The sequence below is a fragment of the Siphateles boraxobius genome, unplaced genomic scaffold (assembly GCF_051911475.1).
Source record: "Siphateles boraxobius isolate OS27281-9 unplaced genomic scaffold, OSU_SipBor_1 22, whole genome shotgun sequence".
In the NCBI taxonomy this organism is placed as follows: Eukaryota; Metazoa; Chordata; class Actinopteri; order Cypriniformes; family Leuciscidae; genus Siphateles; species Siphateles boraxobius.
The window spans coordinates 13,301,267-13,322,168 of NW_027508833.1; the positions used below are offsets into that span (position 1 = coordinate 13,301,267).

At 41.7% G+C, this 20,902-nt stretch overlaps 1 protein-coding gene across 8 annotated transcripts in view; it reads left to right on the forward strand.

Moving 5' to 3' along the window:
* Nucleotides 1-20,902, forward strand: part of arel1 (apoptosis resistant E3 ubiquitin protein ligase 1) — a 200,835-nt gene that overhangs the window by 117,768 nt on the left and 62,165 nt on the right. For all 8 annotated transcript variants that reach the window (XM_077238654.1, XM_077238653.1, XM_077238660.1 and 5 more), the window contains 4 exons: nt 4,431-4,600; nt 4,747-4,930; nt 11,340-11,584; nt 11,675-11,752. In XM_077238654.1, coding sequence (XP_077094769.1) covers nt 4,431-4,600; nt 4,747-4,930; nt 11,340-11,584; nt 11,675-11,752 — 677 coding nt within the window. The remainder of the gene's footprint in view (nt 1-4,430; nt 4,601-4,746; nt 4,931-11,339; nt 11,585-11,674; nt 11,753-20,902) is intronic.

Here is a 20,902-nt window from a genome sequence, read left to right on the forward strand (position 1 = left end):
TTTACCCCAGCCCAACAGGAAGTCGGCTATTTAGGGTTGTTTGTAAAACGCATGCAATGGAATTTAAAGTACTTCTCCTAGAGAATTCAAAGAAATGCCACGAAACTCGGTCAGCATGAAGTCAAGACATTGAGGATGAAAAATTGCCAGGGGATTTTTGATATCTCGAACGGTTTGGCCGTGGCGAGGAAACGAATTTATGGCGAGAAACGTGAAACAGGAAGTGTGTTATAACTTCAGCATACATTAGCTGATCTTAATGAAACTTCAGCAGTGTGTTCGTTGTAAGAGGCCGATCACATGGATGTGACTATTGTGAGTCAAAGTTATAGCGCCACCAACTGGCAGCAGGAAGTGTGTCACTTTCAAAATGCTTTGAAATCACCCTCTTATTTTAACCCGATTTGCTTCAAACTTCATCTGTATAATGTAAATACACGGCAGATGTAGACCTGTGAAAGGATTATTGATATCTTAGATACTGGTGCCATGGCAACGCATCAAACTTTAATATTCTTTTTGGATGCTTTTGAGACTCTTAGCATGCCTGAAATTGCTTAAAATTGCATGAAACTCGACAGACAGATCACATTTATTAGCCTGTAGACATGTGCAAAGTTTCAGAAACGGGCGTGGTGCAGGGACTCAGTAGCGCCACCTTTTGACAAAAGTGGGGGGGTTAGTTTTATAGTTTTACCTACAATCATAAAACTCGGTACGCATATTGTTCAGATCAAGCCGGACAACTTTCTAATTAACTGTCATTAGCTCAGACCAAGAGGAAGTCAGATATTTTGGTTTGAATATGGTCATTTTCTCTCTCTCTCTCTCTAAACCAACATGGCAAGCCGTTTTAACATTTAATCATTTTAACCTACTAGTCTCTATTTTCATGCTTCTAGTACTTATTTTTTAGATACTAGTATCTATTCCATTAAGTACTAGTACTTATTCATTAGCGACTAGTGCTTATTCTTTAGTACTAGTGCCTATTCTTTAGATACTAGTGCTTATTCTTTAGATATTCTTTTGAATACGTATTAGTAGCTAATGAATAAGTACTGGTATATATTTAATAGGTACTAGTATCTAATGACTTAGTACTAGTATTTATTGAATAAATACTAGTATCTATTAATAGGTACTAGTATCTAAAAGGTCATTTTCTCTCTCTCTCTGAGCCAATATGGCAAGCCGTTTTAACATTTTATCAGTTTAACCTACTAGTCTCTATTTTCATGCTACTAGTACTTATTTTTTAGATACTAGTATATATTCCATTAAGTACTAGTACTTATTCATTAGCGACTAGTGCTTATTCTGTTTAGAATATTAAAAGTGCTTATTCAATTTTTATGCTTATTTATATTTTCAGAGCAGAAAATCCGAATTTTCTGCTTATTCAATATTGCATCTAAAATGGAAGTGACTTGACGTGTGTGTGTGTGTGTGTGTGTGTGTGTGTGTGTGTGTGTGTGTGTGTGTGTGTGTGTGTGTGTGTGTGTGTGTGTGAGAGAGAGAGATTGTGTCTGTTACAGTGACAAGAGTTTAACCCTTTAAGGCCTTGTTTTTTGGATATATATCTTTTTTTATAAAAAAAAAGTGCATACAACCCATATCTTTTAAATGTATTGTTTGCTTTAAATTAAATTAAGATTGTATGTTTGGTAATTGAACCTAAATAAATTTAAAATTAATGTGCTATATTTCAGATCAATATATTTGTTTTCCTTCATTTTAATCAACACTAACTTTATTCTCATCTGAATTATAAATAACTTATTTCTGTATAAAATAAAAAATCCCGAATAATCCAGACCAACCAGAGCGCACTATTTCTACAACATCATCAGTGCTGAAGCGGAACTACCAGAGCCGTTCGGCAGATAGCCAGCAGATATTTTGTGTCACGTCGTGCACAATAACCCTAAAGGCACCAGGGTGGCGGTGCCACCGGCTTTTTATATATATATATATATATATATATATATATATATATATATAAATATAAATATAGCTGCGAGCAGCGATGAAGGGCCAAAGCCGGCGGTACCGCCACCCCGGTGCCTTTAGGTAACTAAAGGCACCGGGGTTGCAGTGCCACCGGCTTGGGCCCGTAATCGCTGCTCGCAGCTATATTTATTATTATTATTGTACTACCTTTTGGGCACTTTTGGGGCCCTTAACATGCTCGAAAACTCTTGAAACTTTGCACACGGGTCGGAACCTGCGGCCATCAGGGCCGGGCTGAAGCTGGTACCCGGGCGTGGCAGGGGGGCTCGACAGCGCCCCCTGGAATGGGGTTTGAGCACTTGTCCATATATCAAACACGCTTGCATGTAATAATCTGAAACTCGGTACACATATAGATCTCATCGGGCCAAACAACTTTCGTGCTCTAAGTTTTACGTCTGCCCAACAGGAAGTCGGCTATTTAGTGTTGTTTGTAAACGCATGCTCAGGAATTTGAAACACTTCTCCTAGGGAATTCAGCCGATCATCACCAAACTCTGTGCATGAAGTCAAGACATTGAGGATGAAAAATTGCCAGGGGATTTTTGATATCTCGAACGGTTTGGCTGTGGCGAGGAAACGAATTTATGGCGAATAATGGAAACAGGAAGTGTGTTATAACTTCTTTATACATTAATTGATCTTGATGAAACTTCAGCAGTGTGTTCGTTGTAAGAGGCCGGTCACATGGATGTGACTATTGTGAGTCAAAGTTATAGCGCCACCAACTGGCAGCAGGAAGTGTGTCACTTTCTAAAAATTTTCGACAAAAGTGGGGGGGGGGGGTAGTTTTACCCACAGTAACAAAACTCTGTACGTATATTGTTCTCATCAAGCCGGACCACTTTCTAATTTACAGTCATTAGCTCCGACCAACAGGAAGTCAGATATTTTGGTTTGAATGTGGTCATTTTCTCTCTCTCTCTCTGTGTCTATGTCTCTGTGTCTGTGTCTCTCTGTGTGTGTGTGTGTGTGTGTGTGTGTGTGTGTGTGTGTGTGTGTGTGTGTGTGTGTGTGTGTGTGTGTGTGTGTGTGTGTGTGTGTGTGTGTGAGGGGGGAGGGGGCTAGATAAACCATTTGTATATATATATATATATATATATGTATATTTATATATTTATACGGTATATATATATATATATATATATATATATATATATATATAGCTGCGAGCAGCGATGAAGGGCCCAAGTGTCTGGGCAGACGTGACGTGAACAGTCTCTGACTGGGCAGTCGTGACGTGAACAGTCTCTGACTGGGCAGACGTGACGTGAACAGTCTCTGACTGGGCAGACGTGACGTGAACAGTCTCTGACTGGACAGACGTGACGTGAACAGTCTCTGACTGGGCAGACGTGTCGTGAACAGTCTCTGACTGGGCAGACGTGAACAGTCTCTGACTTGGCAGACGTGACGTGAACAGTCTCTGACTGGGTAGACGTGAACAGTCTCTGACTGGGCAGACCGAACGTGCACAGTCTCTGACTGGGTCTGAGTCTCTAATCAGCCCACTCGAGGGGCATGGTCCAGTCCTGACAAATTACACATAAATCATGCATTTCATCCTCCATAATAAAGCAGGGGTATGGCGACGCACAATTCCTGAACTGTTTGCTGGCCATGTAAAACAGTGAGATGTCACAATAAATCCCACTGATAACAGCAGACATGCAGCTTCCTCAAGACAAAGAAGCTGATGACCTTTAATGCAGTTGGCGTATTATGGTCTTGATGACGCTCTACGCTTCGTCACCTGACATGCGACGGCCAATAGAATTGGTGTGATTTCACACAACGCTGGAAGAGTTTCCATATCATCAACACCTTGACACACCGTTGAGTCTCTACAATTTACCTTCTCTGACACCTATATGCTTTTAGGGCAGAAAATAATAGAAAGAATCAGAATCAGAAAATTGGAACAAATACAATAAGGTTCCAGCACCTTTGGTGCCTGCTGATCCTTGAACAAAATATTGATTTAAAACTAAACTGGTACATGTGAAAAAATATCTTAAAAATAAATAACAAAATTCCTTTCACAATACCATCAAATATCAAAGATAATTAAAAATAAATAACAAGAAATACATATATATATATTCATATCCTTATTTTGAAACATGCTGTTGTCCCAGTAATTTTGTCTCCCAGTTCCCAAAAAGTGTAAGTTCGTACAGTCCCCAAAACAGGCTTGCTCTACTGAATAGAAGCCCAAAGACCTTCAAAAGAACCAGCATATCCATTGTCATTCTTCCCTTTTTTAACTCTTTTCTGTTAGTAATGTAAAATGATAACCAGGTAATACGTTGTTATATTTAAGCTTGGATTAAGCTGTGCATTCCAAGAAACTTACTCTCTTAGTCAAAATGAACATATGTAGATGACTCAGGACATGAATTGCATGTGTATTGCAGGTACAGTGGTCCCATCCAAAACAAAGATAGCGTACCACTTCTCAACACTGGTGCTGACTTATGACCAGCAGCACACGCTTCAGATAGAACCAAGGGATGAGTATGGGAACCCCACCAGTAACTCTGTCTCAGTGGTGGATGAGGTCAATTACAGCATTCATGTCCATCCGGTAAGGACTCTTACTGCATACTTACAGTGTATAGTTTTTAGTTCAAACTTTAGAAGTTTGTGTATATGTATTAGCATTAAAGAGGTTGCAGGTCCAATAGAATTTGCTGAGTTTGTATTTAAATCTTTTTCTTACTCTTCCTACAGTTGGGCACAGTGGAGGAGGAGGACAGCTCAGATGATTGCTACAGCACAGCTGTTTCATTAAACAAGCCTCAGTGTCAGGTTCTGATGAGGCTCACCTTCAGGAAGAAAGGCTGCTTTAGAGCATGTATGTCATACAGGGGCCAGCCCCTTAGCAATGGGGAGTTTGACATCATTGTACTCAGTGGTGAGTTAATCTTGGTATTGGAGATGGTTGTTGGGGATATTTACTAAAACGCTACTAAAACCTTTTCATCACTTTTCCATGACTTTCCCAGTGATTTGTGTTCCCCTGATAAAGGTTTTTTTTTTAAATAATTTTATTGAGATTGTACTCTAAGCATGATAAGAAAACTTTTTTTAAATCCCAACATTAATTTAGTTTTTATTTGTTTTCCTCCGAGTGTTTTGCGTTTCCCCCTCAATTGAAAGACAATGCAGGTGAATTGGTGAAACTAAATTACCAGAATTATTTCACTTGTTATATTTCACTTATTTATACTTAAAGGGTTAGTTCACCCAAATCTGAAAATTCTGCCATTTACTCACCCTTAAGTTGTTCTAAACCTGTATGAATTTCTTTGTTCTGTTGAACAGAAAAAAAGGTATTTTGAAGAGTGTTAGTACCCAAACAGTTTCTGGTCCTACTACATTTCTACTATTGACTTCTATAGTATAGTATATAGTATAGAATGTTTATGTCATAGTATGGAAGTCAATGGGGACCAGCAGCGTATTAGTTACTAACATTCTTCAAAAAAAAAAAAAAATTGTGTTCAGCAGAACAAAGAAGCTCATACAGGTTTAGAACAACTTGAGGGTGAGTAAATGATGACATAATTTTCATTTTTGGCCGAACTATCTCTTTAAAACAAGTACCGGTATTTAAAAAAAATCTGCCAATGCAGTAAGGCCGGGCATACACTGTGCGATGTCTGTGCAATTTCAGCAAGGTTACCAACTCACACTGTACGAGTAGATGTGATTAAAGCTCACGATTTATGTGCTCACATAGATCGGCGAGTTGCGACTTGTCTGCTCACTCTATACGTGTGAAATATGCGAGATAAACACTATGCCGGGTTGCGCCTATCAACCATGATATAGTGAGATGATATCGACCATGATATCCAGAGATGTCATTAAAAGCATCAGCTATCGAAATCAAGAGTATTTAGCATTTCCGATTTATGTATTAAATTATTATTATTATAAGGGTAGGCCTACTTTTATTATTGGACTGATATTACAATTCATTTGCCCCGCAATAATTTTATAGCGCATCACTGCAAACTGTGGTACACTGAAGTCCGTTTTGCAGAGATTGACTAAAAATGAACTCCTAAAACTTTCTGCCAGATTCTGGAAGATGAATTCTTCAAACAGTGGTACGAGAGGATGTGGTGCTGTTCCTTTAAGAGTCACTCTCAATCTGTCTATAAAGCCTATAAAAAAACAGTCTTCATGTATTTTACTACACTTCAGCTTGTGATTCTTATTAAGTGGGGGTCATTTTTTAGGATTCTTTACCTAACCTAAGTCTCTGAGATCTTGACACATTGCACTTCTGGAGACTCCAGGTAGGTTGCAGTTCTGGAAAATGGAGTGCACTGGAGACTAAAGGGCTTCCTGATGGTTTTATGCTTAAAGCTGCCGTTGGGAAATTTTTTTTGATCATATTCAGTGAAATCGACACTATAATCCGACAGAACAAAATAAATAAAGTGGTTTTAGAAAAAAAACGAGCTTCTAATTCCACCTGGAGCGTGTTATTTGTTTTGCAAAAATCCACCGCTCCCGGATCATCGGGTCCAATCAGCGCAGGGGGGTGTGAGATCTGACTGTCAATCACAGGTTGTGCACACGCCACCCTTCACGCACGTTACAATCACATGCACACGCCTGAAGTTCGCACAGGAAGAGTGGGGCGGAAAAGATTCCAATTCCTCGGTTAACCTCAAAAGGCAGGAGGTCAAAAACAACACAGGAAAAGAGAACACCTGCTGAAAAGAAAGAAGTAAAGAAAGAAAGCGACCATGCCCGTAAATAAACCAGGATCAACATCGGATCGGCATTTGAAAGGTGGAGAGATTTAATGTTACGTGATTTAATTGGGTTCAAGCTGGATGCAGAGCTTGCAAGATTTCTTCTCGACAGGTAATTGTGCTTGATCAACCAGTTACTTTATTTCTTAGTGTTATGTTAGTAATCTAAGTATGTTTGCCCAAATGTGTTGGTATGGATAGCTAACGTTAGCACTTGTTGGGCAGGTTCGTTAGCTTTGTTTGCACTGAAATCCGTGTGAACGTAACGTTAGGTGGATGAACATGTCCAGATGAAAGGATAAAGTTTGGCTTTTTGGAAGAATCAATGCTACTCTATCTTTCTTACGAGAGTAAGAACAGCTGACTGCAGCTTTAATTCTTCACCTTAATTCTTCATTCTTTTGCAGTTAACGTGTTTTTTTTTTCTCCACCTGTTTTTGTCTGACCCTGCTGACCCAATGAGCATTTCACTGTCCAGTGGTCATGCCTTAATAGCAATTTCTAGTATTGCATCCTTCTCATGGGCATTTAATAATTTTTTTAAAAGTTAAATCTCTTTTTTGGCTCATTTTATCCGTAAAAGAAAACGTGCCTAATAATGATTCCCACCTGAATATAAGGTGTTTTTAATTTCCAGCCTTAATGAACAATTATATATCACTTATAAATGATTAAATACAAAAATAATAGTAGTTATTCAGATTAATGTGGTTTGGAATTGGTCAAATGTGCCTGGAAAAAAAATTATGATCATAAAATCAACGTGCCTAATAATTCTGCACGCAGTGTAAAGCTGCACTTAATTTTCATTGATGACTGATTATTGTAATGTTCTGACATATTATTGACTGTTGATAATTTTAATTATTGGCTTATAATTAATTGTATAATAGACCTACATTTTTTAAAATCATTTTTAATGAGGAGTTAGCTAATCTACTGTTTTATTATCCTCGCAGCATGTCGGTTTTGGGGTGATGCGCTATGAATTTATTGCGGGGCAAATTAATTGTAATATCAATTTAATAATAAAAGTAGGCCTACCCTAATAATAATAATAATTTAATACATAAATTGTAAATGTTAAATTCTCTTGATATCGATAGCTGATGCTTTTGACAATATCTCTAGATACACAATATCATGGTCTATCGGCGCAACCCGGCACGTGTTTATCTCGCATATTTCACAACTATAGAGTGAGCAGTCAAGTCGCAGCTCGACAATCGGACCATGTGAGCACATAAATAGTGAGCTTGGGCTTTACATCGAATGCGATCTACTCATACAGTGTGCGTGGGTAACCTCACTGAAATCTCACAGAAATTGCACAGTGTATGCCCGGCTTAAGAACCCTGTCATTTTGTGTAACTCCCCAAACTCCCTATAGCAGTTGAACTGCTGATCATTTGTTGGAGCATGTTAGAAAGGATCATGTTAAAGCAGCCAACTCTTTTGCACCAAATAATGGCCATATCACCCTCAGTTCCTCTCTAGCTATGTCCTCTTTTGTGGTCCATTTGACATTCAACCTATACGTTTTCCTGAACAGAAATCTGAATGGGGGGTATATACAGCTAAACCATTTGTGCTATGATGTTGTCAGGCTTGAAGTTGTATAGGCCCTTTCAAAATCCTCTGTGGCCTTCAGACTGCAGCTACCACGGAACATGAGGATTCACCACTTTTATGCATTCTGACTTAAGTCTGTCATCTCCAGCCCTTGGCTGGCTTAGTAAGGGGTGAGTCGGGCCCCTAGTGCAAAGAGCTGGGTTCAGTACCTAATTGGGAACCTTTTTGTAGCAGCTTTAGTGTAAAACTTGAACTTGCTTGCACACCAGCTAGTATGCTATAATGTCTGTTGGGGGTAACTGGCAGTGTGACACATTAGGCAGCCTCAGCTATTACTAACTAACTGTTTCTTATGGAAACCAGGTAACTTGGGACTCAGAAAGCACTTGTCTCATTTAAAAAAAAAAGTTGATTATTTCCAAGGATCATTAATGCATTAAATTACTATTGGCCACTATAATCATAAATTGTTAGAAATGTCATGGAACAGTCATGGAATTTCAGTGGTCATCAATGTATGAGATTCTAGGGTGGAAACTGTTATTTTCTTAATTTTAAAGAGTCATGAAACCCCTGTTCAGCACTAGTCAGTTGTCACCACAGTTTTAAAAAATGCTACAAAAATTGGTGTGGTAATCTGTGGAGTGGAGGGGGAAGAAGAGAGGCTGACAATAGTCAAGTCAAGTCATCCTCATTTATATAGCGCTTTTAACAATGTAGATTGTTTCAAAGCAGCTTTACAGAGATAAACATATACTTTAAGGTAACAGAGATTGGTTTAGTTTTATAGGGGTTCTTGAAAAATGTTTTTTCCAGCTAAAGTTAGTTTTGATTGATTCACTTCCGTCTAAATGTTCATTTGTTATTAAATTAGGGGCCGCAAAGACGACACCGTTCTCTCTAAACAGACTTTAAACGTGAACCTGTGATAGACGCTGATGGCGTTCACATGCACATTAAGAATTGATTCTATAGGTATATGTGTTTGAATATATGTGCGCAGGTTTGTAATTCCTTACAAACCATGCCTAAACAAACTACTTGTCTTGTCTATAAATTTTGATGCAGAATTTTATTTTATCTATCACTTTGGGTAGGTACGCGAACCGAAAAATTCCACAACGCTTTATCTGTAGAGTGGTATAGGGATCCTCCATAGGGAGAGGCTAGTTGGCACTTCAGCACTGCATTGTCATCAGGTCCAGGCGAAAGTCCTTCGTCAGATCTGGAAACAGCCTGGATCCGGCAGGCTGCGGGAAAACCTTGGGATAAACAAAGACACTAAAATTAGCATAGATGCCATTCTTCTTATGATGTAACGAGTACATCAGGATTTAAGGGAAGTGTTCCCAGTTCCGGCTGACCTAATCTAAGCAGCCTAATATTGAATTATAGAAGTCTATATAGTGTTATGTGAATGCTAGGTCAAAGAGATGTGTTTTTAGTCTAGCTTTGAACTGACAGACTGTGTCTGCTTCCCGGACAATGTTAGGAAGATTGTTCCAAAGTTTTGGTGCTAAATAGGAAAAGGATCTACCGCCAGCAGTCGATTTAGATATTCTAGGTATTATCAAATGGCCAGAACTTTGAGATCGCAATAGACGTGAAGGACTATAATGCGTTAAGAGCTCGCTCAAGTACTGGGGAGCTAAACCATTTAGTGCTTTGTAAGTAATCAGCAATATTTTAAAATTGATACGATGTTTAATAGGGAGCCAATGCAGTGTTGACAGAACCGGGCTAATATGGTCGTACTTCCTGGTTCTGGTAAGAACTCTAGCAGCTGCGTTTTGAACTAGCTGTAGTTTGTTTATTAATTGTGCAGGGTAACCACCCATAAGAGCATTACAATAATCTAGCCTTGATGTCATGAACGCATGAACTAGTTGTTCCGCATTTGTCGATGAGAGCATATGATGTAATTTAGATATATTTTTAAGAATGAAAAATGCGGTTTTACAGACACTAGACACGTGACTTTCAAATGAAAGATTGGTATCAAAGAGCCCACCCAGGTTCCTAACTGACGACGAAGACTTAACAGAGCAGCCATCAAGTGTTAGACGGTATTCTAGGTTATTACGTGTGGAAGTTTTTTGCCCAATAATTAGAATCTCTGTTTTTTCAGAATTTAGTAGTAGGAAATGACTAGTCATCCAATTTTTTATATCAACTATGCATTCCGATAATTTTGTGAATTGGTGAGTTTCGTTACGTTTGGAAGAAATATAGAGCTTAGTATCATCAGCATAACAGTGAAAGCTAATTCCATGTTTCCTAATGATTTCTCCTAAAGGTAGCATGTACAGAGTGTACAGCAGCGGTCCTAGTACTGAGCCTTGTGGTACGCCATGCTGAACTTGTGATTGATAAAGCAATGGCTTCTGATTCAGACAGTTTTATTTCGCTCTCATTATTGTTTACATCAACGATACATATCGTCAGTTTTTTTTATTGTGATATCTTGATATAACAATATATCGTTACACCCCTAACACAATATACACATTTTATATGTGGTTTTGTAAGCTCTCCGTAATTACACAAATACTGTACATACATATACAATGACAGATATAATTTAATATAGCTATCATACTCTGCATCGAAAATATATATGAAGTTGCATCTTAGATAACTTTTGAGGGGTATTGTGCCATTTGATCGTTATAGGTCATATGAAAAACAACTCATGCAACACAGAAACTCTTACAAATCAAAAACAAACACTCATTTTTCACCCATTAATGCATCTCTAACCAACTGTATATAATCTAACTGTTTGAGATGTTCAACAATCATAACTCTGTAAAATAAAATATAGTTTAGGATATCATGACCCTGCAATGTATCAAGGGTAACAATAACACCTCTCAAAATTATAGGACACAGTTGAATCATATAATTACATCCAGAAGAGTGGACATGCATTTCTATAATCTTTTCTCAATGTCTTTTTGCCATTATGCACTTACATAGAAAATGAGAAGAACTGTGTGGAGAAAAACGTGTCTACTCCAGGCATAAGCATCTACTTTGAGGCCTACCTCTACAACACGGGCACTTACAGTAGCTGTCCTTGGCAGTTTCTAGCATCGTCCCAGCTTGCCCTACAGAGACGGCCCTCCATGGGTGATGAGGAGGAGGAACATGACTCCCCTGTAGAGGGCCAGTCAGAGAAGGTCAAGAAACCAAAAAAGGTCTACTGCTATATCTCACCAAAGGTAAAATACTTTGTAAATGGGTTAGTGCTACATTTGTTTGGTTCATTTTGTTTGTTAATTTGGATACTGACTCATTATATTGTGTTTCAGCAATTTTCGGTAAAGGAGTTTTACCTGAAGATTATTCCTTGGCGGCTTTTCACTTTCCGTGTGTGCCCCGGAACTAAGGTTACATTTTCTTCATACTAACTCTTTTCTGAATAATTTACAAAAAAACACCATTGCAAAAAATATTTTTTACTTTAAGAATATGTACACTTCCTATCAAAATTGAACCCCCCTAACTTGAAAGACATTCTGGTTTTATGAAGAAGAAAATATGGCATCTGTAAACTATCATAGAAATGTTAGTAATGCACATTTGAGTGATTCTGAGATTTTAAAGTTGAGTTAATGAGTTCAAATGAAAATAAAATATACTTGGCTCTAAACATTCATATACACAATTATTCAAACACCAAAAATAACATTTTGTAGAGAATCCTTTACTCTTTATAACGTCAGATACATGTTGCCTGTAAGCGCTGACAAGCTTCTGACACCTCTCTACTGTAATCTTAGGCCATTCCTTGTAGCCTACAGCCAGGCTCCGCCCTCCTACGTACTGCAGGTTTCTCAAGATTTTTATAAACCCTGTCAAGAATGAAGAGCTTTGCATACTCTACACCCTTATCCGCTTGATATGCAAATTGTAGTGTATCTAATTCGTCTACAGTTAGGGGGATGATTGTGTCCTTCAAGATCTTTTCAAAGCACTTCATTACCAGGGAAGTTAGTGCAATTGGTCTGAATTCATTGAGGTCTTTAGGAGATTTTGTTTTGGGGATGGGTATTACTGTTGATGTTTTCAATAAATCAGGTATATCCCCACTGTCAGTGTCACGAACCACACACGGGAAGCAAAAGATCCAATAGCAGTAAGTTTAATAATGAGGGTAATCCAAAATCATAGTAATCCAGTCAGGGGTCAAATATCAAAAATCATACAAAACATAAGAACAAAAACAAGCAGGGAAACAGACCTCGGAAGTGGCGACATAAAACAACGACTCCGTGATAAACACTAAAACAGACAGGGTATATATACACTGTGACACAGGGCGGCCAGGGCGGTGAAGACCCTTCGGGTGGCCAGGGCGAGGGCGACCACGGCACAGGAACAGAACCCGGCTCAGGAACAGCAACAGACACTGGCTCAGGATCAGACACCGGCTCAGGATCAGACACCGGCTCAGGATCAGACACCGGTTCAGGAACAGACAGCGGCTCAGGAACAGACACCGGCTCAGGAACAGACACCAGAACAGTAACACCCACAAGGACAGACACAAACACAGAAACAAACATTGGCTCAGGAACAGCGGACACTGGCTCCGGCTCAGGAACAGCAGACACTGTTTCCGGCTCAGGAACAGCAGACACTGGCTCCGGCTCAGGAACAGCAGACACTGGCTCAGGAACGGCAGACACTGGCTCCGGCTCAGGAACGGCAGACACTGGCTCCGGGTCAGGAACGGCAGACACTGGCTCCGGCTCAGGAATGGCAGACACTGGCTCCGGCTCAGGAACGGCAGACACTGGCTCCGGCTCAGGAACAGCAGACACTGGCTCCGGGTCAGGAACGGCAGACACTGGCTCCGGCTCAGGAACGGCAGACACTGGCTCCGGCTCAGGAAAGGCAGACACTGGCTCCGGCTCAGGAACGGCAGACACTGGCTCCGGCTCAGGAACGGCAGACACTGGCTCCGGCTCAGGAACGGCAGACACAGGCATGTCCAGGATCCGAGCCAGACGCTCCAAATAGTCCATCAGTGTCCTCGCGGCCACGCGAATGGGCATCTCCTGATCCGTCTCTGACCGGGCAGACGTGAACCATCTCTGAATCAGCCTCCAGAAAAGCGGCTGTTTTCGGATTCCTCTCGACCACCTTCTCCACTGCGACCTCCACGGGTCCCACGAAACTTGACCAACGGGGTCCCCTCAAATAATTCCCTTCTCTCCCACTCGGTGGCTGGGGAAGAGATATTAAAAAACATACCGCTGGATCTTGGTTTTGACGGAGTCGTTCTGTCACGAACCACACACGGGAAGCAAAAGATCCAATAGCAGTAAGTTTAATAATGAGTGTAATCCAAAATCATAGTAATCCAGGCAGGGGTCAAATATCAAAAATCAATCAAAACATAAGAACAAAAACAAGCAGGGAAACAGACCTCGGAAGTGGCGACATAAAACAAGGACCTCGTGATAAACACTAAAACAGACAGGGTATATATACACTCAGAACTAACAAGGTGATGCGAAACAGCAGAGTGCAATGAACTGATGAGTGACAGACAGAATGCTGGGAATTGAAGTCAAACGTGAAAGACACCGTGAAAACGAGGACCTCTAGTGACAACCCAGGGAACACAAACCAGACACTGTGACAATCAGAACATTTTTGAAAGATTACTGTGAAACCCTCACTAAGCTGCTCGGCGCAATAGTGCAGTGTATGCCCACAGATGGCGTCAGGACCAGCAGCCTTTCCTATTTTTGTGTTTTTAAATAGTGTTGTGACTTTTGTCTATTGTATTTCTATCCCTCTCTGAGGCGTTAACGTCTTTCTATATGTGACTATACTACCTGAGAAGGACCATAGTTTTAATACCTTACCAGGCTGCCTTTAAATCCCCACTGTTAAATTGATTTTAAATGTTATTCTTTGACTCGATTTTTGCTTTTCTTATTTCATATTTGACTTCTCTTGAGACAGCTTTTTTCTCTACCAGGTCCCCTAGATAGAATGTCTTTTTTTCCTTGTTGATAACACTTTTTAGTTCCTTCGTTACCCAAGGCTTGTTATTAGGATAAATTACCACCTTTTTAGATGGAATAACCATATCAACACAATATTTGACACAGACAGACATTGTTTCCGTAAGTTCATTAATGTCACTACAGGTTTCATTAAAACAATTCCAATCCGTACATTCCAGACACCCCTGTAGAGTGAAAATACTGTCTTCTGTCCAGAGTTTTAGGGTTTTCTCCTCACACTCAAGGCGTCTGAAAGCGGGCTTATACACAGGCATCAAATAGATACTATTGTGGTAGGAGGCACCAAGGGGTGGCATGGCCATGGATCTATAGGCCCCATTTACTGAGCCATAGCAGAGATTTAAGGTGGTGTTCCTCTGCGTTGTAGAGCAAGTTATATACTGTTCATATGATTTTAGGGTCTTGTCTAAAGTGCATTGATTAAAATCTCCTATAAAAAACTTGGGGGCCTCTGGGCAAATAGAGTCCAGTCTATGAGTGACTTCAGCGATCACTTGCGCTGCGATTGAAGCATTGGCTCGTGGGTGAATACATATACAGCGTATAAAACAGCTGTTGGAACTCTTGAGGTAAATAGAACGGCCGGAGAGACACAGTCAACAGTTCGATGTCCACGACTTTTCCCAGTTGTCTTTTGGTCTCGGTCCAGGTGAATTGGGCTTCCAAACCCACTTACGATTAAGTCCTCGTCCTGGTCTGAGTCCCTCAGCCATGTTTCCGAAAAGGCGAGAAGACAAGTGCCTCTTATGCCAGGTTTGCACCTGATCCAAGCTTCCAGCTTGTCTGTCTTATGTCTTAATGACTGGACGTTTGACAGCAGGATTGTGGGGAGTGGGGGTAGCCTACGGCGGTTGTCGAGCCTGAGATTTTTAAGTCTCCAATGCAGGCCTTCTCTTCTCCCTCTTTTCAGATGTTTGCTCCGTGCATACAATCTGCACAGCTCCGCTGGAATATCTGGTATAATACCGGCAGACGATGTTCGTAGAGAGATCAGAAACTCTCGGCTGTGAACGACTTTCCCAAGTAACTCCGTACTCCGAACCGTAGCAGGGGGAGAGTTCCAGCATTAGCATTATCACAGTAAATATTGCGAACAGTTGATCAAAAGTCTTTAAAAGCCACATCTCTGGATCACTGGTGCTTTCACTTATGCATAAACATTAACATCCACAATAGACACTCAGGTAAACGATAAGGAAATTAAAAAAAAGAAAACAATGTATTGGCAAGCTGCTAGGAGCGCCCTGGAATTTTCATTTTCCTTCAGTACTACATCTGGGTTAGCGGTATATTCGTGGGTTTTCTCCGGTCAATTTTTTACCTGTCAAATCAGCGAACAGAGGGAGTGGCTGAGAACTATGAAGTCGAGGTTGTGCACTAGTCGTGTGTCACGACAAAAGGTTGGTGATTGGTTATGGCAGATCCAGAGTGGCTCTGGGCAGATCCAATAGTTTTAAACTTCAACAAAGTACTTATATTGTTCCTTTGGTTTCTGTGCTGCCACTGCTTTCTTCGAATCTCACCAAAGATTTTCAAGGGGATTTAAATCTGGAAACTGAGCAGCCCACTTCAGAACATTCCTGGACCGATCCCTGAACTTAACTTTTGGTAGAATCAGATTTATACTTGGGATTATTGTTCTGCTTGAACGTCCAATGATGCAGTGAAGCTTCATTTTACGCTCTGAAGGCATCATAATCTTTGCCAAAATAGCATTATACTTCAAAGAATCCATGACGCCAGTCATATGGTCAAGATTATCACTTCGTGCTGCAGCAAAGCACCCCATAACAAGACTGACCCACCTCAAGTCACCTTTATTTATACAGCGCTTTTTACAATACAGATTGTTTCAAAGCAGCTTTACAGAGATAACAGGAAAATAATGTTATAATAATATTGTTAAATATAAAATTAAATGTCCCCAACTAAGCAAGCCAAAAGTCAATGGTGACAAAGGCGAAGAAAGGCGAAAAAGGCGACAGTGGCAAGGAACCAAAACTCCATCAGGTGACAGAAAAAAAACCTTGGGAGAACCCAGGCTCTGTCAGGGGGCCAGTTCTCCTCTGGCCAACGAACGAACAGTGTATGATTATGATTCAGGCAGCATTATAGGTCAGAAGTGAGATTGGATCAGAACTTTCACATTATTTATCCAGTTCCATCTGGTTGGGATTCGGAGTCATCACGCCGGTATGGAGACGAGTTTGTTGAGGTGTCCATGAGGCCTTCACAGGGCTGATGAGGCTGTAACTTCAGGGATGCGTTGTCGTCATGACCATGCGATGGTCCTTCATCAGATCTGGATACAGCCTGGATCCGGCAGACTGCGGTAAACCTCGGGATAAACAGAGAGACTAATATTAGCGTAGACGCCATCCTTCTTATGATGTACCAAGTACATCAGGATTTATGGGAAGTATTCCCTGTTCCGGCTGATTGAATTATAGAAGTCTATAATGTGTTATGTGTATGACAGGCCAAAGAGATGTGGTTTTAGTCTAGATTTGAACTGACAGACTTGTGTCTGCTTCCCGGACAATGTTAATTTTCCAAAGTTTTGGTGCTAAATAGGAAAAGGATCTACCGCCAGCAGTCAATTTTGATATTCTAGGTATTATCAACTGGCCGGAATTTTGAGATCGCAATAGACGTGAAGGACTATAATGCGTTAAGAGCTGGCTCAAGTACTGGGGAGCTAAACCTTTAGTGCTTTGTAAGTAATCAGCAATATTTTTAAATTTAAACGATGTTTAATAGGGAGCCAATGCAGTGTTGACAGAACCGGGCTAATATGGTCATACTTCCTGGTTCTGATAAGAACTCTAGCGGCTGCATTTTGGACCAGCTGTAGTTTATTTATTAAACGTGCAGGGAAACCACTCAGTAGAGCATTACAATAATCTAGATGTCATGAACGCATAAACTAATTGTTCTTCATTTTTAATTGAGAGCATATGACCTAATTTAGATATATTTTTAAGATGAAAAAAATGCGGTTTTACAGATACTAGACACGTGACTTTAAAATGAAAGATTGGTATCAAAGTGCACACCCAGGTCCCTAACCGACGACAAGGACTTGACAGAGCAGCCATCAAGTGTTAGACAGTATTCTAGGTTATTACGTTGTCAGGAATCAATCAGATTCATTCCCATCCACCACTCAAAGATCACTCTCCCCGGAATACTAACCACTCACACCTGTGCACCATCAATTACCTCATCACCCATACCTCTACAAAACACCCATGCACACGTCTTTGTCAAGCCTCCGACAGGAATAGACCATAACCCTCTGTCTCCTGAAGTCTCCAAGTCAACCTGAAAACCACCAGGTAACGTATACTCACCTTTGAAATACTCACCTTTGTATCCTTGTCCCGCTGTTCCCAGAAGTCCTGCCTGGTCCCATGTTCCCCGAGTCCTGGAGATTCGTCTGAGTGTCCCACGTTCCCGCCGAGATCTCCGTGTCCGCTGCTGTATCTGAAATAGAAAAGGAGACGTATCAATGACAGTGTCTGCTCACGCCAAGCTAACTAAAGGAGGATCTGCTCACCTGGAATCCGCTCTGCACGTAGTGATCGTCACCGCACCTTCACCTGAACCTTGCCAATTCACCTTGTCACTTGAATCATTGTAAATAAACTCACGTTTGAATTCACTTACCTCCACTTCTGTGCCTGTATCCTGACAGAAGGCTTGACCTACAAAGGAAAAGAAACAGCGCGATGGAGTCTACCCGCCATGGTGATAATCCTGTACAACCTACAACCGCTGTTGTGAATTCCAGTCAGCCGACGCTCAGTACTTCCGCAGGCCCCACTTCTTCTATGGTTTGCTTCGCGAACCCAGCATCACGTCCAGCGCCATTCTCCGGTCGGGCGGAGGATTGCAACGGGTTCCTGCTTCAGTGTTTGCTCGCTTTGGAACAGCAGACCCAGTTGTACCCCACAGAAAGATCGAAGATTGCTTTTATAATCCAACAGTTATCCGGGGCTGCTTTAAGATGGGCTGAAACATTGTGGTTACAGGAATCTACTGTTACCTCGTCGGTACAGGAATTCGTAGACCATTTTAAAGAAGTTTGCGGGCGACCAGTTGATGATTCCTCCACCAGCGACAAACTACTGCAACTGCATCAGGGCAGAAAATCGGTTTCTGAGTATTCATTGGAGTTTCGCACTCTAGCCTCCGCAAGTGGGTGGAACGAGAAGGCGCTCATCTCTGTCTACCGACGTGGTTTGAATCCTGCTCTCCGTCTTCAAATGGCAATATATGATGACAGGCTGGGTGTGGAAAAGTTTATCCAGCAAGCTCTCCGCGTGCACCAACGATCTCAGGGCTGCTATCTCGAAACTCAACGACCCACTAGTACCTCTCAGTACCCCGCGGAAGGTCCATCCGAAGCAGGTGGAGAAAGGATGCAAGTGTATACTCACCGACTGTCTCCAGCGGAACGTGCCCGACGTCGAGAGCTAAGATTATGTCTGTATTGCGGAATGGGAGGACATTTTCGTCAGTCATGTCCAACTCGACCCCCCAGAATGCTTGTGAGTTCTGTCTTTACGACCGTATCTCCAGTACTTAAAGGAAGCAAAGCGACTAAATCCACGCCAGGCCAGATGGGCACTCGTCTTTACTCGATTCCATTTCCAGATCTCCTATCGCCCTGGTTCAAAGAACGTCCGAGCGGATGCTCTGTCTCGTCTCCATGCCCCCGAAACTCACCACGAAGAACTCGAGAATATCTTACCAGAGAGGATGTTTGTCAATCCCATTCAGTGGGATTTAAACGAGCAACTGATGGAGTTGTCCCGACACCAGCCCAGTCCTCCAGAGTGCCCAGCCGGAAAGATTTACGTACCCGATGAATTTCGCATGTCACTAATCTCCTCAGCACACTCATCCGTTGGGACGGGTCACCCTGGAATAACCAAGACCTGCTCCACCCTCCAGACCCGCTACTGGTGGCCCAACATGCTCCGCGATGTCAAGACCTTCATCCAAGGATGCATCCTGTGCGCTATGAATAAGAATCCCCGTCACTTACCCGCTGGAAAGCTCATGCCCCTACCTGTTCCACAAAGACCCTGGTCAGACATTGGGGTTGATTTTGTGACTGACCTTCCACCCTCAGAGGAAAACACCTGTATCCTGGTGGCCATTGATCGCTTTTCTAAAGCGTGCAAGTTGATTCCCCTGAAGAACTTACCCACAGCATTTGTAACCGCAGAACTGTTAATGGAACATGTCTTCCGGAATTTCGGCCTTCCAGAGGACATTGTGTCAGACAGGGGGCCACAATTCATCTCAAAGGTGTGGCGAGCCTTCTTTGCATTAATGAACGTAACCGTAAGTCTAACTTCAGGGTATCACCCACAGGCGAATGGGCAGGCGGAACGTAAAATCCAGAATGTCAGCCGTTTCCTCCGTACCTTCTGCCATGCCAACCAGCATCTCTGGAGCCGCTATCTCGTATGGGCAGAGTATGCTCAAAACTCCCTTCGATAAACCTCCACCAACTTAACCCCGTTCCAATGCATTCTGGGTTACCAACCCCCACTGTTCCCGTGGTCCGGGGAGTCCTCAGAAGTCCCTGCAGTCAACGCCTGGTTCCGGAACAGTGAGAGGGTATGGAACCAAGCTCACCATCACCTCCAACAAGCCATAAACCGCCACAGTCACTTCGCAGACGCTCATCGTCGCAACGCCCCCGAATACCAACCTGGCCAACTGGTTTGGCTTTCGACCAAGGATATCCGGCTGAGACTACCTTGTCGCAAACTAAGTCCAAGATACATCGGTCCATTTCCCATAACGAGGCAAATTAATCCAGTTACCTACCAGCTCCGTCTGCCAAACCAGTATCGCATCCACCCCTCATTCCATGTCTCCCTTCTGAAGCCCCATCACTCACCTGTTCCAGTTCCCTCTACTGATCTGATGCAAGATGAGAATCCTCCGGTACTCCCCATTGAAGCAGAATCCATCTTCGCTGTAAGAAGGATCCTGGACTCCCGACGTCGGGGTGGTCAACTCGAGTACCTGGTACTTGTCACTTGAATCATTGTAAATAAACTCACGTTTGAATTCACTTACCTCCGCCTCTGTGCCTGAGTGAACAACAACGGTCCGAGTACTGAGTCTTGTGGTACACCTTACTGAACTTTTGACCGATAAGACATCTCTTCATTTACTGCTACAAACTGATAACGGTCAGATAAGTATGATTTAAACAATGCTAGTGCAATTCCACTAATGGCAACATCATTTTTGAGTCTATTTAAAAGAATGTTGTGGTCGATAGTGTCAAATGCAGCACTAGGATCGAGTAACACTAATAGAGAGATACAACCACGATCGGATGATAAGAGCAAATCATTTGTGACTCTAATGAGAGCTGTCTCAGTACTATGGTACGGTCTAAATCCTGATTGAAAATCATTGCAGATACCATTTCTTTCTAAAAAGGAACATAGTTGTGAAGATACT